The sequence below is a fragment of the Narcine bancroftii genome, chromosome 9 (assembly GCF_036971445.1).
Source record: "Narcine bancroftii isolate sNarBan1 chromosome 9, sNarBan1.hap1, whole genome shotgun sequence".
Classification (NCBI taxonomy): Eukaryota; Metazoa; Chordata; class Chondrichthyes; order Torpediniformes; family Narcinidae; genus Narcine; species Narcine bancroftii.
The window spans coordinates 68349391-68367710 of record NC_091477.1 but is presented as its reverse complement, the minus strand read 5'-3'; the positions used below and the strand labels follow the sequence as shown (position 1 = coordinate 68367710).

The 18320-nt window shown below is 45.9% G+C and overlaps 1 protein-coding gene across 1 annotated transcript in view; it reads right to left on the bottom strand.

Moving 5' to 3' along the window:
* LOC138742232 (glypican-1-like) overlaps positions 1-18320 on the bottom strand; it is a 191994-nt gene that overhangs the window by 118657 nt on the left and 55017 nt on the right. Inside the window, exon 2 of the mRNA XM_069896344.1 lies at positions 7893-8051. Within this exon, the coding sequence (XP_069752445.1) occupies positions 7893-8051 (159 nt within the window). The remainder of the gene's footprint in view (positions 1-7892; positions 8052-18320) is intronic.

The following is an 18320-nucleotide window of genomic DNA, read 5'->3' as shown; positions in this document are numbered from 1 at the left end:
AAAGGGAGAGACAGAGCTGGGGAAAGGTAATAGGGGTGGGGGGGGGGGGAGAAATGGGTGGTGGTGGGGTTCAGTTTAATGAAACCCAGTGAAGTCAATGTTAATGCCATCTGGTTGGAGGGTGCCCAGTCAGAAGATATGGTACTGTTCCTCCAATTTGCAAGTAGTCTCAGTCTGGCAGTGCATGAGGCCATGGACAGACATGTCAGCAGGGGAATGGGATGGGGAATTGAAATGGGTGACCACTGGGAGATCCACGTTATTGCTCATGTGTCCTACTTCTGGGTCTTATTTTTCACAAACTGGACCTCTATAGTCATCTTTATGTTAGAAAGCACACTTTATAAATAATTCCTCGGTTGCAATGATCGGGAGGTTCCATCTGTAAGAGAGGCCGCAATCAGAGATGCCTATTCTTTCATCATTCACCTTGGCAAAATGCCAAGTTCATCGACCAACATTATCATTTATTTCCTATTTTTATCTTTTGTATTTATTGTTTATTATTCGTGGCATCTTATCATTCATACTGGCATTGGTGTTGGTGTGTAATGTTACCGGGAAGCTCCAGCAAGTAAGACTTTCGCTTCATGTGTACATCGCACTTATGCAAATGATAATAAACTCATTCATTCAGCAGATTCACTAATCACTTTCTCACTGGAGGTTTTGTTAAGGTTATTTGTTTCAGGAAAGTAGGTAATGGAAGTCCCACCCACGCACTTGATCATGGGGTCTGAATTTCACGGGAAGTAACAAGCAGAACCACAACCACTAGCTTCTAGGGGCAGGAAGGGATACAGAGAAGCCATTCTGCCTCAGCAGATCAAATACCTGTGAGGTGTGGGAAGTGTCAATACTGCAAGTGCAAGCTCAAAGCACTTACTGTGAGAGTGGTTGGAGAATGAAATTCCACCTCAGTCTGGGTTACAGACAGAAGGGGGATTGGTTTACAGACAGGAATCTCTGGCACATCAACCTGCGAGCTGCTAAATATTGATGTGCCGAAAGCTGTGAAATGGAGCTATCGGACTGATCACAGTCATCTCATGTGGTGTGCGATTCACCTCACTCCGTATGCACGCTCAGGAGACAAAAATGCCGGCTGGCTTTCTCGATGCATGGCTTTCCCACCTGGACCTGTGCCACACCCAGTAGCAAAGGCTCCAGGCTCAGCGCAATGCTGGGATGAGAGAAATGCCACAACTTGGACCAGCCTCGAATTCCAAATGGAGACGCCCGAGGGCGGGGACGTATATCACCTAAAAACTCCCACCCCCCCCCCCCCCCCCAAACTCACTTCCACCTTCGTTTTTAGTGGAAAGGTTTCAACAGGTTCAGGCTGTCAACTTCTCCCTTTTCCTCCATGTTCATGTGCTTCGAATATTTTACACTGTATTCAGTAACACAGCTTAAGTCACACATTTATCACTGAGTACAACTCGATATACTCCACCACAGTCACTTCACGCACCCCCCCCCCACTCCACAATGGGTGGTCTTCACATCACCAGTGCAGCTCCTTCATGTCCTATCTTAGCCATCCCACCATCCCTCCCACATTTGATCTTCCTTGGTGATGAGCCAAGTTCAGACCAGTTAAAGATATCAGCTGTGGCTTAACAATAAAGGACTTGCTTCTGAAATCAAAGAATATGAAACCAGTCTCAGTCCAGAGGAATGCTGACGTGCTAGTCCATAAAGTCAGATGACACAGAAGAAATTATTAATTGAACTTTGAGTGCTCAGCACTGAGGGTACTACACTGGCATGGATGGAAAAGGAGAACAGAGCTTCATGGGTCACTTTCAGCTTGGGAGGCCATGATGGAGGTGGAGGTTCACTGATCGGTGCTGGAGCTCGATACATTCACGGTGCAAGTGTGGATGAGCCAATTAAAAATCAGAGAAGTTGGCTGATTATACAAGTGTGCATGAAGAGGGTTAAGGAGAGACTTCAAGGGGACATAGATAGATTACATGAATGGGCAAGGAGATGGCAGATGGAATGTAATGCGGATTATTACGACAAGAAACAGAATAATTTTTTAAAAATCCTGAAACTGAAAGGTGTTGGTGTTCAGAGGGACCCGAGAGTTCCTGTGTACAAGTAGAAGTTAATATGGAAGGCAAACGCTACATTTGTCATTATTATACAGCGATCTGGTGTAGTGCGACTGAGTGCACTTAAGACCAGAGAGAGTACAACATGCTTTTATTAAAAGAAAATGGCACACATGATCTGTGGACTGAACTGGGGTTTTGGCAGGGGTCCAGGGTTTATATTGCGAAATGCAGGAGGCAGAGTCAGGGAGGAGCCAGTCCTTAGAGCATTGCACCAGTAGTGAATTTCCAGTTCACTACATTCACCCCTTCCTTTTTAATGAAGCCTGCAGGTGAAAACAGAGCATTGAATAGTCAAAATTTTTTTACAATATTTACAAGTTCAACCTGTCAGGAGGTCTGGAAATACAGGTAGAGTGCCACAGTGTCGGCCCACAGTGTGGGCTTCCTGACCCTCCTGTGATTCCAGGGCCTTGGGTTGTGGGTGATCCGGCTCGGGTTGAGGGGTGGCTGGAGCCATTTCCTGTCACAGCTCACCTGAGCCTCTTGGCGATTCTCCAGAAACCCTGCGTAGGTCAGAGTCCTGGTCCCCATGAGGTGGTGGTCTCTCAGTTCTGGCGTGTGCCTGGCCCCTGATCAAGGTAGTGTCCTCCCTGCCATCTGGGTATGCCACGTAGGTGTTAAGTGGGGTTGGCTTGGAGTAGGTGCACCTTCTCAACCAGGGGGTTGGTTTTGCTCCTCCTCATGTGCTTTCGGAGCAGCACTAGGCCGGGTGCTGTAAGTCAAGACGGGAGGGTTGTCCCTGACTTTGACTTTCTCTTGAACAAAAACATCTGAAACTGATAGAGTCTCCCATTAGCCTCAAAAGTGGCTTAGGGACAGTCCTCAGAATGGATTGGCAACTCATGGTAAGCAGCTTTAAGGTCAATGGTTGTATATTTGGTTCACCATGTCCGAAATGTGAGGGAGAGGGTATGTATCCAGGAGTGTGAAGCAATTAATAGTTTGATTCTAGTCAATTACTAGCCTGGACTGTTCTTTCCCTTTTATGACAACCACCTGTTCTCTCCACAGGCTGGTACTGTGCTCGATAATGTTCCCATTGAGCAGTCATTGTGTCTCAACCTTGATAAGTGCCCAGTCCTCTGCACTTGTAGTGCCTGCTTTTTGCAGCAATTGGTCTGCAATCGGTGCTCAGATTTGGGAACAGAGGGAGTGGATCTATATTTGGTGTGGAGAGACAACAAATGGCATCAGAATTTTGGGGTCTTCCGTTCCAAACTGTAATAGGATGGAGAAGACCAGAATACTCCAGGGTCACGTTTTTAAAGTGACAGAAAAAGTTAAGACCTAGCAAAACTGGAATGCATAAACTCTCGGGTCCCTCTGAACACCAACACCTTTCAGTTTGAACTTAGGGAATTCCCCTCCTGTAAAGATAAATAAAACATACAATGTTCTTGAATATTTACAGATTGCATATGAGACACTAAATAAATAGGTGCAGCAAGATGGTTGCCCTCATCCTCCTTCTTTCACTGTTGTAAATAGAGCGGAATTTGAATGCCGGCATGATGACGGAGACCAGGTGGTGCAGCAAGATGGCCATCAGGTTTTCCAGCACTGCTGGTCTCGCCACACAGCCCCGCAGGATGGCCATGGTGTACAATACTGGCACTGGGGGGCTGGGGGTTTGGATTTTGGGCTCATCTCAGTCGGCCTGTCAGGGGTCGCACACGTTGCCACCTCTCAGCACTTCCCCTCGCCCTTCAGACTTTCACCCAGTGCCCCTTCTACCATAACCGGAGCAGATGGAGTCTTTATCTAGACATCTTGGGTGCTGCTGCCGACTGCAGAAGAAGCATCCCTTAGTGCCAGAGGCCACTGCTGTCAGAGTTGATGCAGCGTGTGGTGTCGCTCCGGAACCCAGGCCCTCATGAAGGATGCTGCAGCTTTCCAAATTGTCAGCCCCCAATTGGACCATCTCCAGCAACTTGGCCAGTAGTACGTTGTCAGGCAGTGCTGTGCTGTGCTGCCTTTCTCCAGCAACCACTACCAAATGAATGTGGACCACACTCCAACGACCAGAGCATTCCGGGTCTGCTCATCCTCCCATTCTCGGGCCCTGCCATCCTCATGCCCGCAGTTCCTCGTGAGTGCTCGTAAGATGAGGACATGGTCTTCAATGGACTCACCAAGCCACTGCTTCCATTGCGAGAGTTGATGCCTTGCTAGGCCGATGTTTTGTGGCCTTGTGTAGCGGGCCTTCAGCTTCTCAACAGCCGCTGAGTAAGTCGTTTAGTCCCTGATGATCGGGAATCCTTTAGGTCCAATGCAGGAAAGGAACGCAGACCTCTCGAGTGCATCCATTGAGTAGACCTCTTGCATGGCCAACAGATATCTTTGGAAACACTCCACCCAGTTCACAAACTCTTACGGGGCCTCCAGGACAGAGGGTCGATGAGGAGCATCGCAGGCTTCAACAGCGCTTCCATCCCATTCTTTATTGAATAAAATTGTAGTGCGACAGAGAGCACTGAAGACCAGAGAGAGCTTTTATTCAATAAGAATGGCACACATGATCTGTGGACTGAACTGGGGTTTTGGCGGGGGTCTAGGGTTTATATCGGGGTATGTGGGGGAGCAGATTCAGGAGAGGAGCCAGTCCTTAGAGCATTGCACCAATAGTGAACTCCTTCACTACACCTGGGAAGACTGTGTCTAGAATATTGTGTCCAGGTTTGTTCTTGATGAAAGATGCATTGCAATAGAAAGAGTGCAAGATGAATGTTCAGTGGGATGCCAGGTCTGTCTTATGAGGAGAAATTCAGCAGACAGGGCCTAATCTCTGCTGGGCTCAGAGAAGTGAAAGGCAAGTGATTCAAAACATGCTAACGGGGCTTGACAGTAAGGATGATATTTCCCCAAGTTAGGATTTCTTGAACCAGAGGCCAATATAAGGCATCAGCCTTTCGAGACGGAGAGCAAAGAATTTTTTTTCTACCAAGACAGCAACAAATCTTTGGAATCCTCCACCCACAGAAGCTGCAAAGGCACTGTCACTGGGTATAACTGAAGCAGTGATCGACAGAGTTTTTAGACATTGAGCAATGCTGAGCTAAAGGATCCAACTGAATAGTGCTGCAGGGAAGAGGGGAAATTTGGTGTCTTCATTTCTAGCGTCCAATAACACTGCTTATATCAAGTCACATTATGACAGAAACATACATCTAATCTCTCGATACACAAAATTAGATGCAAAGTTCAACTGAACCGGAAATGTGTTCATTTAGCAGTACAGTACAATTCAAATTTCCACGGATTGACAAAAGGATAGAAGTTTCCACTTTTTAACATAGAAACCCAGTGACCAGCTTTCAACATACAACTCATTCCTGAGAATTATTTCTTCTTTACCTTCCCAGATTGACTTTTCTCTCCAACTATCCCTCTCAAACTGCGTGCCACTGTCTGTCACCCAGCCGCAAGCAATCGGAAGAATCCCTTGCCCCTGGCATCATCAAGGAGAGTGGCCTCCTGGGCAGGAGCGGAGACTTTGGGTTCCTGGGCAGGAGTGGGACCTCGGCCTCCCGGGTAGGAGCAGGACCTCAGGGCCCTGGGCACAAGCGGCACCTCCTGGGCATGAGTGGCACCTCAAGATCAGTGGCATTCCCTCCCTCACTCCTCGGCTCACCGGATGCTAACACCAACTCCGAACCTTCCCCACGCCTACTACTGCACACACACACCGGACTCCACAGTGTGCATGTATAGTAGGTCTAGGGGAGGATTCGGAGTTGGGACTCGGGCATTGAGGTCGGGAGCTCTGGCGACTGGGGAGACTGGAGCCGGCCAACTCACCAGTGAGTCTTCCACTGGCCCGGGAAGCCTCCTCGGGAATTGGCAGTGGTGATGTGTCAGGAATCGGCCACAGCCAGCAATTCTTTTGGTGAGAACTATACATTATTTAATGCTTAAAAAGCCTTCCCTTGTTGTTTGTTGTTGTTTAAACATTGATACAAGTGATTTGCTGTTGCAACTGGTCTGTATTTAAAAAATGACTAGTTCTCCAAAAAAACTGTTTATCCGACATAGGCCCGGCCCCGACTGTTTCAGATAATTGGAATTGTACTCTAATTCAATCAGGTTGGTTGTGAAAGAGCCCACTACAAAACACTCCAAGGGCAGGGGAGGTATCTCCATAAATATGGACAATATTAATCTTGCCATTAAGCTCTTGAAAAGAAATGACCTGGTTATTATCACTGAGCTGTTAATGGGGGCAAGCCCCATTTTCTTACTATAACATTTTAGAAATCTTTTTGGGGGTGTGAAGAAGGCAAATGCAATGCTGGCATTTATTTCAAGGGATACCAATGGCATTATGAAGAAAGCCTCTACTCCTCAGGAGTTTGTGGAGGAGTTAGTGGAGTTGTTCAAGTGAACCGGTACGGACTTGAAGGGTCGACATGGCCTGTTTCCGTGCTGTAAACGGTTTTATGGTTATATGGTTAACAGCGGCAACACTTTATAAAGTACATCATTGACTGTAAAGCACTGGAACATCTGGAGATCCTGAAAACTGCAGCCTAAATGCAACCTTCCCCAAATTTAAACAACCTAAGTATCCTGATTAGATTCCAGTCTGTTACGTATTCCCAGATGTTCATTATTTGGCACATAAACCATCATCTATAATGTAAATCACCAACATTTCTCACTTATCTACAACCTTACTGGCTATCTGTACTGACTGGCAGCTTTCCTGCCAGAACCTTGTGGGCTCAAGCTCCATTTCACAACTTGAGCTCATAATTTGGGAGGAAATGCTGATGCAGTGTCAAAACAATGCTGCCTGGTCAGAGATACGTTCTTTGGCATGGTTCCTCAGACCGAGGCCTTAGCAATCTGACTGGAAAAAAAAGATGAAAGTGCCCTAGCTCGTGACCAAACTTGCCAATTTTCTCATGTCCTGCTTAAGAAATTAAGTGCGCCTACACTAGCATTTTTTAATCAAAGTGGCCATGTTTTCAAAAGTGATTAATAAACCTTAGTCCATTGGTAAATGAAATGAATTATCCAACCCTCCATTAGAATCCAACCTGTAAATCACTTCAGGATATTTAAACCACTGAGAATCATTAGACAGTATTGCTATTTTTATGTTAAGTGTTAATTAATGTTAATTATTCAGAATAAATTCACCCAAACAATTATCTATTTGATGCTTTTGAGTGACTAAAGATCCTATCAGGGAGTTTAATTTTTAGATTACGAGATCAGGCGCCATGGTTGGCGTAGCAGTTCGCGTAACGCCGTTACAATGCCAGTGATCGGGACCGGGGTTCAAATCCCGCGCTGTCTGTAAGGACTTTGCATCTTCTCCCCGTGTCTATGTGGGTTTTCCCTGGGGGCTCCGGCTTCCTCCCACCCACCAAAGCATATCAGGGCTTGTAGGTGTGATTGGGCAGCACGGGCTCGGTGGAGGTTCAAACGGGCATGTTGCCGTGCTGTATATCTAAATTAAATTAAATTAATGCTGAAAGGAATAATACAGAATAAAACTAGGTAAATGTACACATTATCAAGGTCACTCATTCTTGCAGCTGATAGAAGGCAAAGGATCAAAGCCAAGGTCATCTCTAATGACGAACAGAAGGTTGCAAACCCAGCGTTTTGATATCACGCGCTCCATGCTTCTTCTGGTAACCACAAATCTTCAAGGCCACTCCAGCTCAACTCAATCCACAACCCTCCTGTGCATCCAAACCCTGCTTAACACTCCCCACACCTGCCCTGCTCCGGAACCGCGCCCATTCCTTAACTCACTGTCGAAGCTGTCGTGCTGCGCTTTGAGCATTGCTTGCACCGTCCGGCTGGCATTTCTCACCAGCCCCTCAAACTCGCTGCGGCTTCTCTTGGCCAGGTTCTCCTCCATTTCGCTGGTGCAGCAGGTATAACCTTGTGGACAGATCCGCAGGTGCTCTCCTGAAGGCAAAAAACACAAGAACATAGGAATTAGTAGCAGGTGTGGGTCATCTGGCCTGTGAAGCCTGCTACACTGTTCAATAAGGTTGTGGCTGATCTGGCATTGACTTAGCTCCAATTACCCACCTGCTCACCTTAATTTCTCCAATTCTTTAAAAATCTCTCTGTACCTTAAATATATCAGAATCAGAATTTGATTGTCATGAACAAGTCATGAAATTCAGTGTTTGCAGCAGGACCATAGAGTAAACAAACATTCATATTATAACCACCTTACAACGTAAATAATATAAAAAAATATACTAATAATAGTGGACGAAAAGTAAGGCCGTGTCTTTGGTTCATTCATTATTCAGGAATCTGATGGCAGTGGGGAAGAAGCTGTCCTTGTGTCTTTAGGCTCCTGCACTTTTTTCCCTGGTGGTAGCAGAATAAAGAGGGCATGGCCTGGGTGGTGAGGGTCTTTGATGATAGAGGCTGCTTTTGTTAAGGCACCACCTCATGTAGATGTCCTCGATGGAGTGAAGACCAGTGCCTGTAATGTTGCAGGCCGAGTTAACCACCCTCTGGGGTTTAATGTTGTCCTGAAAGTTGGCACTTCCGTACCAGGCAGTGATGCGACCAGCCCGAATGGTCTCCACGGTACATCTGTAGAAGTTTACAAGTCTTCGGTGACGTACCGAATCTCCTCAGACATCTCACAAAGTATAGACTTCTTTGTCATTGCATCAACATGAAGGCTCCAGTACAGATCCTCAGAGATGTTGACACCCAGGAATTTGAAGTTCTTTATCCTCTCCACTGCTGAGCCGTTGATGAGGACTGGGTTGTATTCCCCTGACTTCCTCCTGAAGACCACAATTATCTCCTTGGTGCGTTTAAGAAGGCAAGGACTGCTGCTTCCTTGGGCACATTCTACACATCCACTATTCTCAGGAAGAAGGCGCTCTTCCTTATCCTTTTAAATCTATTCCCCCAAATCTTGAGGTTACATCCCCGAGTTCTGGTCTTGTCTGTCAGTGGAAACAAACTCCCTGCTTCTAATCGATCTTCCAAAGTTCGCAAAATGGTCTATTGGAAACTTGAGCATGAATTGTTCTCGGAAGGTTTAATAAAGGCAGTCCAAATTATAGAGGCTTTATACAACGAGGAAGCTGTCACTGTTCCAGCAAACAGTGGAAAATCTATAGATTTAAAGCAACAAGTGAAAAGAATCTGATCAAGTTGACACTTCTTTGGAGTACTGATGGAGTCCTCAGGTCAAGGCCTATCTACACTCTCAGAATGATAGAAAATATTTTGCTGCACTCCTTTGAAAGAAGAACAGGAGGGTTCTTCCATGTCTAACATCATGTATATCCATTTACTGGCTTCACTAAGACAGCTTATTTGGACTTTGTCACAGGGCTGATCAAGAGAACTTCCAAAGAGAAGTTTAAATCTATGATGGCACCTGCCAGAGTAACTGTAATGGCAGCGTTGCCACTAGTCCACGGAGAATGAGGAGCGGAGATATGGTGCTCCCGTAGGGTCCAACCACCCAGTCAACTGCTGTCAGCTTCGCACAAGCTGTGAATGACCCATTAAAGGAGGCGACGGTAGTTTTATTTAAAATCTCAAATTCGCCCAAGATGGTGGCACCTGTGATCGACAGCAGCCACGAGGGGTTGCAGACTCCAGGGGAGCGAAGGACTGGAGGGGGGCACCAGAAAACAGGGAGACCATCCCCACCCCCACCCCCATCTGAGAAGGAGATGCAGAGGAGACAACCCACGGGACGGCGACCAGTGAAGGGGACTCTGCAGCTGAAAGTCCCACACATGCGGCGAGATGCTGGCGACTCGAGCTGAGGAACATACAGAGGCTGGGGGCTGCTATCAGGGGGCTCTTGCCGGGCTGCAGACTGCTGGAGTATTGGAACTGGGGTGCAAAGGAGTGCCGAGGGCGCTGAAGGGTTCATTACCCTGACGGAGGCTCGGATCTGCAGCTCGGGTTGTCGATGGTTTGGACTGGACTGGAGGTTGCGGGAGCATTGGAGGCAAATCCATGGATACGGTGACACGGGGGTGGAGGGGGACACTCTCTTTTGCTTCTGTTCCTCTGGCTGTAAGAGGCACTCCAGGCAATTTCTGCCGATCGTGAATCTGTCGGCCTTACAGCAGGCAAATGCAATTCATGTAAATGATACTGTTTTATTACAATGACTAAATTGAATCTTGAAAACACACTCCATCAGATCTTCTCAGAAATCTCCTCAATTCTAATGGGAATCACTTATCTAACGTCTTCTTGTATTGTCTTCACTTCATGACTCTGTGAACTTCAGAGTAAGTAAGAAGGGTTGCTGCAAGAGCCTGGCCCAGTGCAGGAAATTCTCTCCCCGTTTACAACATCCTTTGAATCTCATTGGAGACAATGGTTATGGGTAGGGCATCCATACCAGTACAATATTACCCATGGTGGCCTCCAAACTTGGCATGTTGTGGCCTTGTTCCACCAGGGGACTGTCGCGTCCACCAAAATTACATATCAAAAGGTACAGCAAAGCTCTGATGATCTGATGTCCAACTGCCTAGAAATCCGGGGTGGTCTACCAGTCCGGAGAGTGATTTGGTGGGTTGAGAATGACAGCGTGCAGAGCTGTTGGTCAGGAGGATGGATTGGGGTTCAGCATTCTGGAAAGTGGGTGGGTTTGTGACCAGAGCAAGAATGGTTGGATAATTCTCATTCCCTTTCCATTCGTGGGAAGATTGTACATCTCAAAATAAGTGAAATAATAGCGATTTGGGTACTGTTATATCCAAAGGTCTGCAAAAATCAGAGTGCTGGATCATCAGATTTTTTTACTGGTTGAACCCAGCATGAGCCCATTCTCTATATCAGCCCTATTCAGTGGGGAGTAATCCAGTTAGTAAATACAAGACCAACTATAAAGACACGAATACACACTCCAAGATGTTAATCAAGCCTAGTACTGGATCGGCACTCTTTCAAAGAAACACTGGAACTTTGATTGGTAATGAGTTGATTGTTGCTACGCTGGAGCTGGCGGGGAGCAGATTGCCATGTTCACTGACGCCATGATTCCACTTTAATACACAAACGTGCTGGAGCATCAAGGTATCTAATGTTCAGGCTGGGGCCACTCGTCAAGGATGAACACGGCAGGAGGAGATGAAATGTGTTCTGCAGGTGCAAGGCTTTTCTTTTAAAGTGTTTTCCACAAATAGTACATTGCCAGGACTTGAGGCAATATGAAATGTTAAATGGCCAAAGATAGAGGTGGGACTGGGAAGGAGAGATAAGGGAACGTTTTCTTTTGGACAACAATTACTGGGTTCCTTTTCCATCCTGCCTTCCTCAGACAAATTACACATTCTCTGTGCACAGCCCGCCTGTCTGAACGTGATACAATTCAGATGCAGGCCATCAGTCCCCAGTTGCAGCTGTGACAGTCTTGCTCCCCTGTCGTTTGCCCCAGCATTTCCCGTGATCGGTGAGGGCATCAGAGGAAAGGGACATGAACTCACAGAGGTGAGCACGATATCCAATCAGGGGAGCGACATTTCTATTTTTAAAAGTGCTGAAAAGTCTTATTATTACCATAACCAAGTCTTTCTTTCCACATTACTGCTAATTTATTTTTGTTTAAAGATAACTTTGAACATTGAGCTTTGCTGACAGCACCAATCGAATCTTTATCGTGACTCAGTGAACTTGGCAAACAGAATGGGGAGTGTAGCTCGCCTTGATAAAGATTCTCATTAACCTGGTGCTGAGCGATTGACTCATTGACAGTCACAACTATTACACCAGCCCCATCAATGTCAACATACAATCCTTCTAAAGAGCATACAGTAAAACTCCCAGTGCCTAGCATGCTCGGGGCTTCAATGGCAACAGAGCAGCAGATTATCCAGACTATTGGATGTAATTTCTTCCATACTGCTACACACCCTTAATGTACTTTTGTTCAGATGTCACACAGTATTACTATAAAAATTTCCAGTGAACTAATGAAAGGAGTCATGAGTGTGAAGGGGGGGTGGTGGGAAGTGAGTGCGGAAAATGTTAACTGGTGAGACAGCCACATATTGAACCGTCGAGATTTCTGAATCCTCGCATGGCGCATTGTTGGGAATTTTACTGTACACACGCGAGAGGAAGAAGGTGCACTGTCCCAGGACCTCAAGACATTGCGAGCCCCATCCCTCCCTTTCACCCAAAGTATTTTTGGTGTGCCATCAGGTGTTCGGCTGCATCATACAGAGCAAGGTCTCACAAGCAGTGAGGTGACCTTCCCCAGACAATGGATTTTCTCACCCAGGTGGGCAGACAAGATTAGCATACCAGTTAATGTATCGCTCTTACAGCCCCAGCCACCCGGGTCTGAACCCGACGTTGTGTGTGAGGTTTGCACGTTCTTTCCTGGGTTTCCTCCAAGTGTTCCAGTTTCCTCCCAAGTTACATATGGGGTTAGTAGGTTAATTGGTCACATGAGTGTGATTGGGCAGCGTGGACTCGTGGGCAGGAAAGACCTGTATTTCTAAATTAACACTTTCTCCACCCTTTGCAACTCAGACATCCATCCCATAGCTGGCAACCAAAGCTGGCCACAAATCTCTCAATGTGGCCTCACCAACATCTTGTACAAACATACTGCCCCTGTGATCTCTGACAAGCAGTCATGGGGTTGGGTGAGGAGAGGGCTTCAGGTGCCCGTCCATTTGGACTATTTTTGCAACCTTTCAGGGAACAGAATTCAAAGGAGATCTCTTTCAAATGGCTGTGTCAAATCCAAACTCTCCCCATTACCCCCACCACCCCCACAGCAGACTTCGGTCTTCTGACTCTATTCACAATGCTGCCCCATCCACCCAAATCAGTCAAACCAAGATTGCCAGTATTTTAGTTTGTGTCGCAGCTGTGGGTAACTTCACTCAAAAATCTTGACATATTTTACAGTCCTTTGATCTAGCTGCTTTATTACTCTTATCCAAATCGACGTTTAACTACAGAGAATTCCTCTCATTTTTCACTCAAGGCTTCAATGCCTCACTTTGACGTGACATTGGGAGGTGTGTTGGATGTCCCTGTGGCTGGTGGGGTCTCGGAAGGGTCAAAACCGAGGGGCAAGAACAGAGAGGGGCAAAGGAGCTGTTCAAGGAGGCAGTGGGTAAGGCAAAGATTGAGAAAATTCAAACAAGATTCAATAAGTCGTCCCACATTGAGGAAAAATTGAGTTGAAAGCTTATTTTTAAAATAAAATTTAAATTTAGATGAACAGCAGGGTAACAGCCCACGAGCTTGTGCCCCCAAAATACACCAATTAACCTACAACCTCCGTACGATTTGGATGGGTAGTTGGAAACTGGAGAGGCCGGGAGAAACCCACGCAGACACAAGTGAACATATAAACTGCTCATAGAGCTTAAACCAGCGACAGTGCTCTTTCCGTGTAACTAACAAGTGCTCACAAGTTCCAATTAGTTAGTTCACGTCATATTTTTCAACTATATTTCTCATTTCTGTCTTACTAATTGGACACTATCTGGTAAAGATGATCTTTCTTCAGATTAACCAGAGGGGAACTCCAGGGGTGAGATGAGAGTGACTCCCGTTTACATTAAAAAAGCATTTAAACAAAATGTTATAGAGCCCTGGTAAAATTAGGATAAATGAGAAACAATTTTTTTTTAAATTGAGTGGCTCGAGTCAAACCTCACACAAAGATCACCATTGTTAGAAGTCAATCATCACAGCCCCACAGCATCATGGCGGAACCTCTCAGGGCAGTGTCCTTGACCCAAGAGCTTTGAGCTGCTCCATCAGACCTTTCCTCCACCCAGAAATTGGGTTAATTAATGATCACACGATGTTCACTTCCATTCACATCTCCTCGGAATGCTAAGTAGCTCATGCCTGCAATGCAGTCTTTGCCCTCTGCCCCTTTGATACACCTCTCAGACCTATGACCTCTCACATCAGGACAGATAAAACGTACAGAGGTTGCAGGTTAATTGGGGTATTTGGGTGGCAGGCTCATGGGCTGGAAGGGCCTATTATACCCATATGGTATGTCCAAACTTAAATTTAAAATCTTATAAAGGCACCACTCCTTGCAAGTTGCACACTACTCCGCTTGGAAACATGTTGCCGTTCCTGGGTTAAACTCTGGAAGTCCCTGCCCAATGGCCTTGTGGGAGTATCTTGGCCAACAGGGAGCAGTGGTTCAGCACATCTCAAGGGCAATTCAGTGAGGACAATAAAAAAAGTGCTTCCAAGCTACCACGTGCTGATGTCAGGGAAGTAAAAAAAAATAATGCAAGCTCTCCTTTCTCCTTTTGGCATCCAAATGCATTTCACTGACTGATGTCTTGGCTTTGACTATCAGTCTACAGAGTAAATAAATACCATGCTCGTCATTCCAGTGAAAAGAAACTAACATTTCTTTTAAATCTACTTTATGCCATTTTAAATTTATGTCATAGCATTCTTACCATGAAATAATGATGTTATCTATATACCACTGAATGCCATGCCCATTTCAATGAAGTCTTCTCCAGCTTCATTCCAGTCTGTGCACATTAATCTTCCTTCAGCCCAGCTCAGGACTAGATAGGGAGGGGGAAAATATCAAAGGCATTGCAAAGGAGAGAGAGCACTGGAGGGCGAGTGATCAAGGAAAACGTGGAGGAATCAGTGGGTCAGGCAACATACATGGAGAGAAGTGGTCAGTCAACGTTTCAGGGCAGGAACCAGGAACTGTGACCACTCTCCATAATGGCTCCTAACCTGCAACAATGCTGGAGAAAGTTAGCAGGTCACATAGCAATAGGCTTTGCTGCTTCGAAACATTGCTCATTCTCCTCCACGGATGCTGTCTGACCCATCAAATCCCTCCAGCTTCTCTTTCTCCACTCAAGATTCCAGCGTTTGCTGCTTCCCTGAATGGAAGGTGAGTTTTGCCATTGCAGGACACTTTGAAAGAAGAGGTTGTGTCGACATCTCGGAATACAAAAACATGGACAAGTCCCCGGAGTTGGGTGTGATCTACCCCAGGAGGTTGAGGAAGCGAGGAAGGCCAGTGCTCTGATGGCGATTCTTGCTTCTTTAATCACAGGTGAGTTGGCAGAATTGGAGTATTGCTAGACATGTTGCTTAATCTTTGAAAGGGAGCAGGAATGTGCCAGATAACTAGTAGCTGAAAGGGAAATTAATGGAGAAGGCCACCAAGGGATAGGATTTATGTTCAGTGGAAGAATTTATGTCAGCATGGCCAGTGTGTGTCTTGCTAATTTGATTAAATTTTCTGAGGAGGCATCTAAGAATATTAATAAAGGCAGGGTAGTAGGCGTTGTCTACGTGGATTTTAGGGAGGCATTTAACATGGTCCTGCATGATGGGCTGGTCTAGAAAGCTAAGGTGTATGGGATCCAAAGCTGGTTTGGTGGTAAGAGGCAGAGTGTTAGCATGAAAAGATGTTTCTCTGATTTGAAGTCTGTAACCAATTCTGTACCTCCAAAGTTGAAACTGGGACCTTTGTTGTTGGTGAAATACATTTACAACTTTAATGTGAAAACAAGAGGTATGATTAAAAAGTTTGCAATGTCTTGAGAATTGGTGTTATGGATAACGAGGATGGTTATCTAAGGTCACAGCTGGATATGGATAAGATAGAAAGCTGCGCCTTAAGGGAAAGGGACTTGGGGTGGGGGGGGGGGGTGGGGTTCAAAGCTATCATCCACTTGAAATGGTAAGATGGGTGGATAGGGTGATGAAGGAGTCACATGAAATACTTGCCTTCTTAGGTCAAAGCATAGAATATAGAAGTTCAGCTTTACAAAACTTTAACTGAACAATTCAGAGTACTGAGTGCAATCTGGTCCTCTCGCGGTCTGGGCAGCACAGATAGTGCAGCCGTTACCACAACACAATTACCATGCCAGCCACCCCGGTTCAAATCCAGCACTGACTGTAATTAAAAATTTACATTTACAAACTTTAAACATTTAAAATGGATTTAGAAGTGTATTTGTCGGAGAAACCTTTTCCACCAGGAGGTAAGTTAGATACCCAAAAGTTTTGAGGACAAGAGACCCTAAGGGTATTGGAGGATTAATTCTCTTCTGTAAACTGCCCCTGCACTTTTTTAGCTCAAACCACACCCCCCCCCCCCAATCCTCTCTTCCCCCACACCATCTCTCCACTTTCCCCATCTTGTCCCCTCGGCCCCTACCGAGCCCTCTCCATCACCCCTTTTGTGCTTGATATCTCCCCCCTTCCCAGCCCAGTCTTGAGGAAGGGTCCCGACCAAGAAGCATCGACTCTCCTCTCTGTGGATGCTGCCTGACCTGTCAAGTTCCTCATCATTTGTTCAAGGTTCCAGCATCTGCTGTTCTAAATGTTTCTATTGAGGTGATGATGTTCAACAGGAAGTTTTCAAAAGAGTCCTATAGTAAAGATTGGAGTGTGGTGAGAGATTGAACTGAGTGCACACTCCCCATCTATGTTCCTTTCCATCAACAGTATATGCCATTGTATAGGATGACTTGCATATAGGAGGAGCCCTGGAATTTCCACCTAAAGTGTTGGTTTTGAATGATGCCCTTTGAATAAGACGACTTCCCCTTCCCCCCCACCCCAAAAAAAATATGGCACTCACCACCGACCAGTAGATGATGTTAAAATCAAATCAAAATACTTTAATAACAAATGAAAATTTAAAGGTTAAAATTTTATTTGGATACTTTAAAATTAACCACTGTCGGCTCCTGTAACAGCAACAGTCGGACCGGGTGAACCCCATGGAGGAGTGCTGGCTGAGACTTCGGAAATAACTAACGAGATGGCGTGGGAGTTGGCCAGAAGATGGCAGAGACTTCGTCGTCAAGGTAAAAATGTTAGACTCTTTATATTGGAAGACCCCGATTTTAATGTGAAACTTTTAAGTTTCGGGTCATCCTATATAACAGCATATATGCCACATTGATTAACAGGAGCAAACTGACCCCGATGCTCTGATTTATGGTTTAACCCCTCAATGAACCAATAGCCATTGTCTCAACCTTCAAATAAGAAATCCAAGCACATACAAGTCCAAGATGGTTTGGCTTCAAAGAAACTACTGCCATGCAGCAGGGCTAGAAGAGGCATGGTGGCATTCCGAGTCTGCAGCTGCGCCTGACCCCAGTGAGGAGTTGGCTCATTCTCCCTGTGACACCTCCCTTCCCAATCCCAAAGACGTGCAGATGAGCAGGGTAATTGACATCTGTGATTGGCCCCTCGTGTGTAGGAAGTGGGGTTGAAGTTGATGGGAATGTGGAGAGGATAAAATGTAATTAATGCCGGATTGGTACAAACGGGTGCTTGTGGCCAGTGTGGACTCATGGGCTGAGCAACCTGCTTCCATGTTTTATGACCCTGACAAGAAAACTGTTTCAAGATTCAATTTATTGTCATGTAATAAAAAAAAGTGTCCTATTACATGGAAATTGCTTTTGCCTGCTGTATGACAGACAGATTCGCCATCAGCAGAAATTCCCTGAAGCGCCTCTTACAGTCAGACAGAGAGAAGCAAAAGCGAGTCCCCTCCCCAGAGTCACCGAGTGTCTCCAGCGCTTCCGCAGCCTCCACAGAGTCTAGTCCAAACCATTGGCAACTATGCTGGTAAGGTTTCTCTTGCCAGTCCATTACCACTACCCCAGAGCCACAAAGCTGTCTGCTGGAAGTGAGTGAGCTCAGCTTCCCTCTCCAGATTTCATCCACTCCCTGCCTCTTGTTGACCTGCATCCCAGCTTGTCTTAACCAGGTATCTCAGGCTCATTTTATTGCTGGTGCTTCATATAATAATGAATGACCACATGTGCCCTTGGGAAACTACATACAGATTTCAGATTTATTGTCAGAGTACAATCACGACGTCACATACAACCCTGAGATTCCATTCTCCTGTGGGCATAGCAGAATTACCACTAATTGGTAGTGCAAAAAATAACTGTACACAGCGTGAACATGGAAACAAGTAAAGGAACTGTAAACAGATAATGAATGTAAACCAACTGACTGTGCAATAAAGAGAGAACAAAGAAAATCAATAAAGTGCACAAGTAAGAATCTTTAAAGGAGTCTCTGATTAAGTTTGTTGTAAAGGAGTCTGATGGTGGAGGGGCAGCAGCTGTTCCTGAACCTGGTGGGGTATGAGTCTTGTGGTGCCGATACCTCTTTCCTGATGGCAGTAGCAAGAACAGAGCAAGTGATGAGTGATGT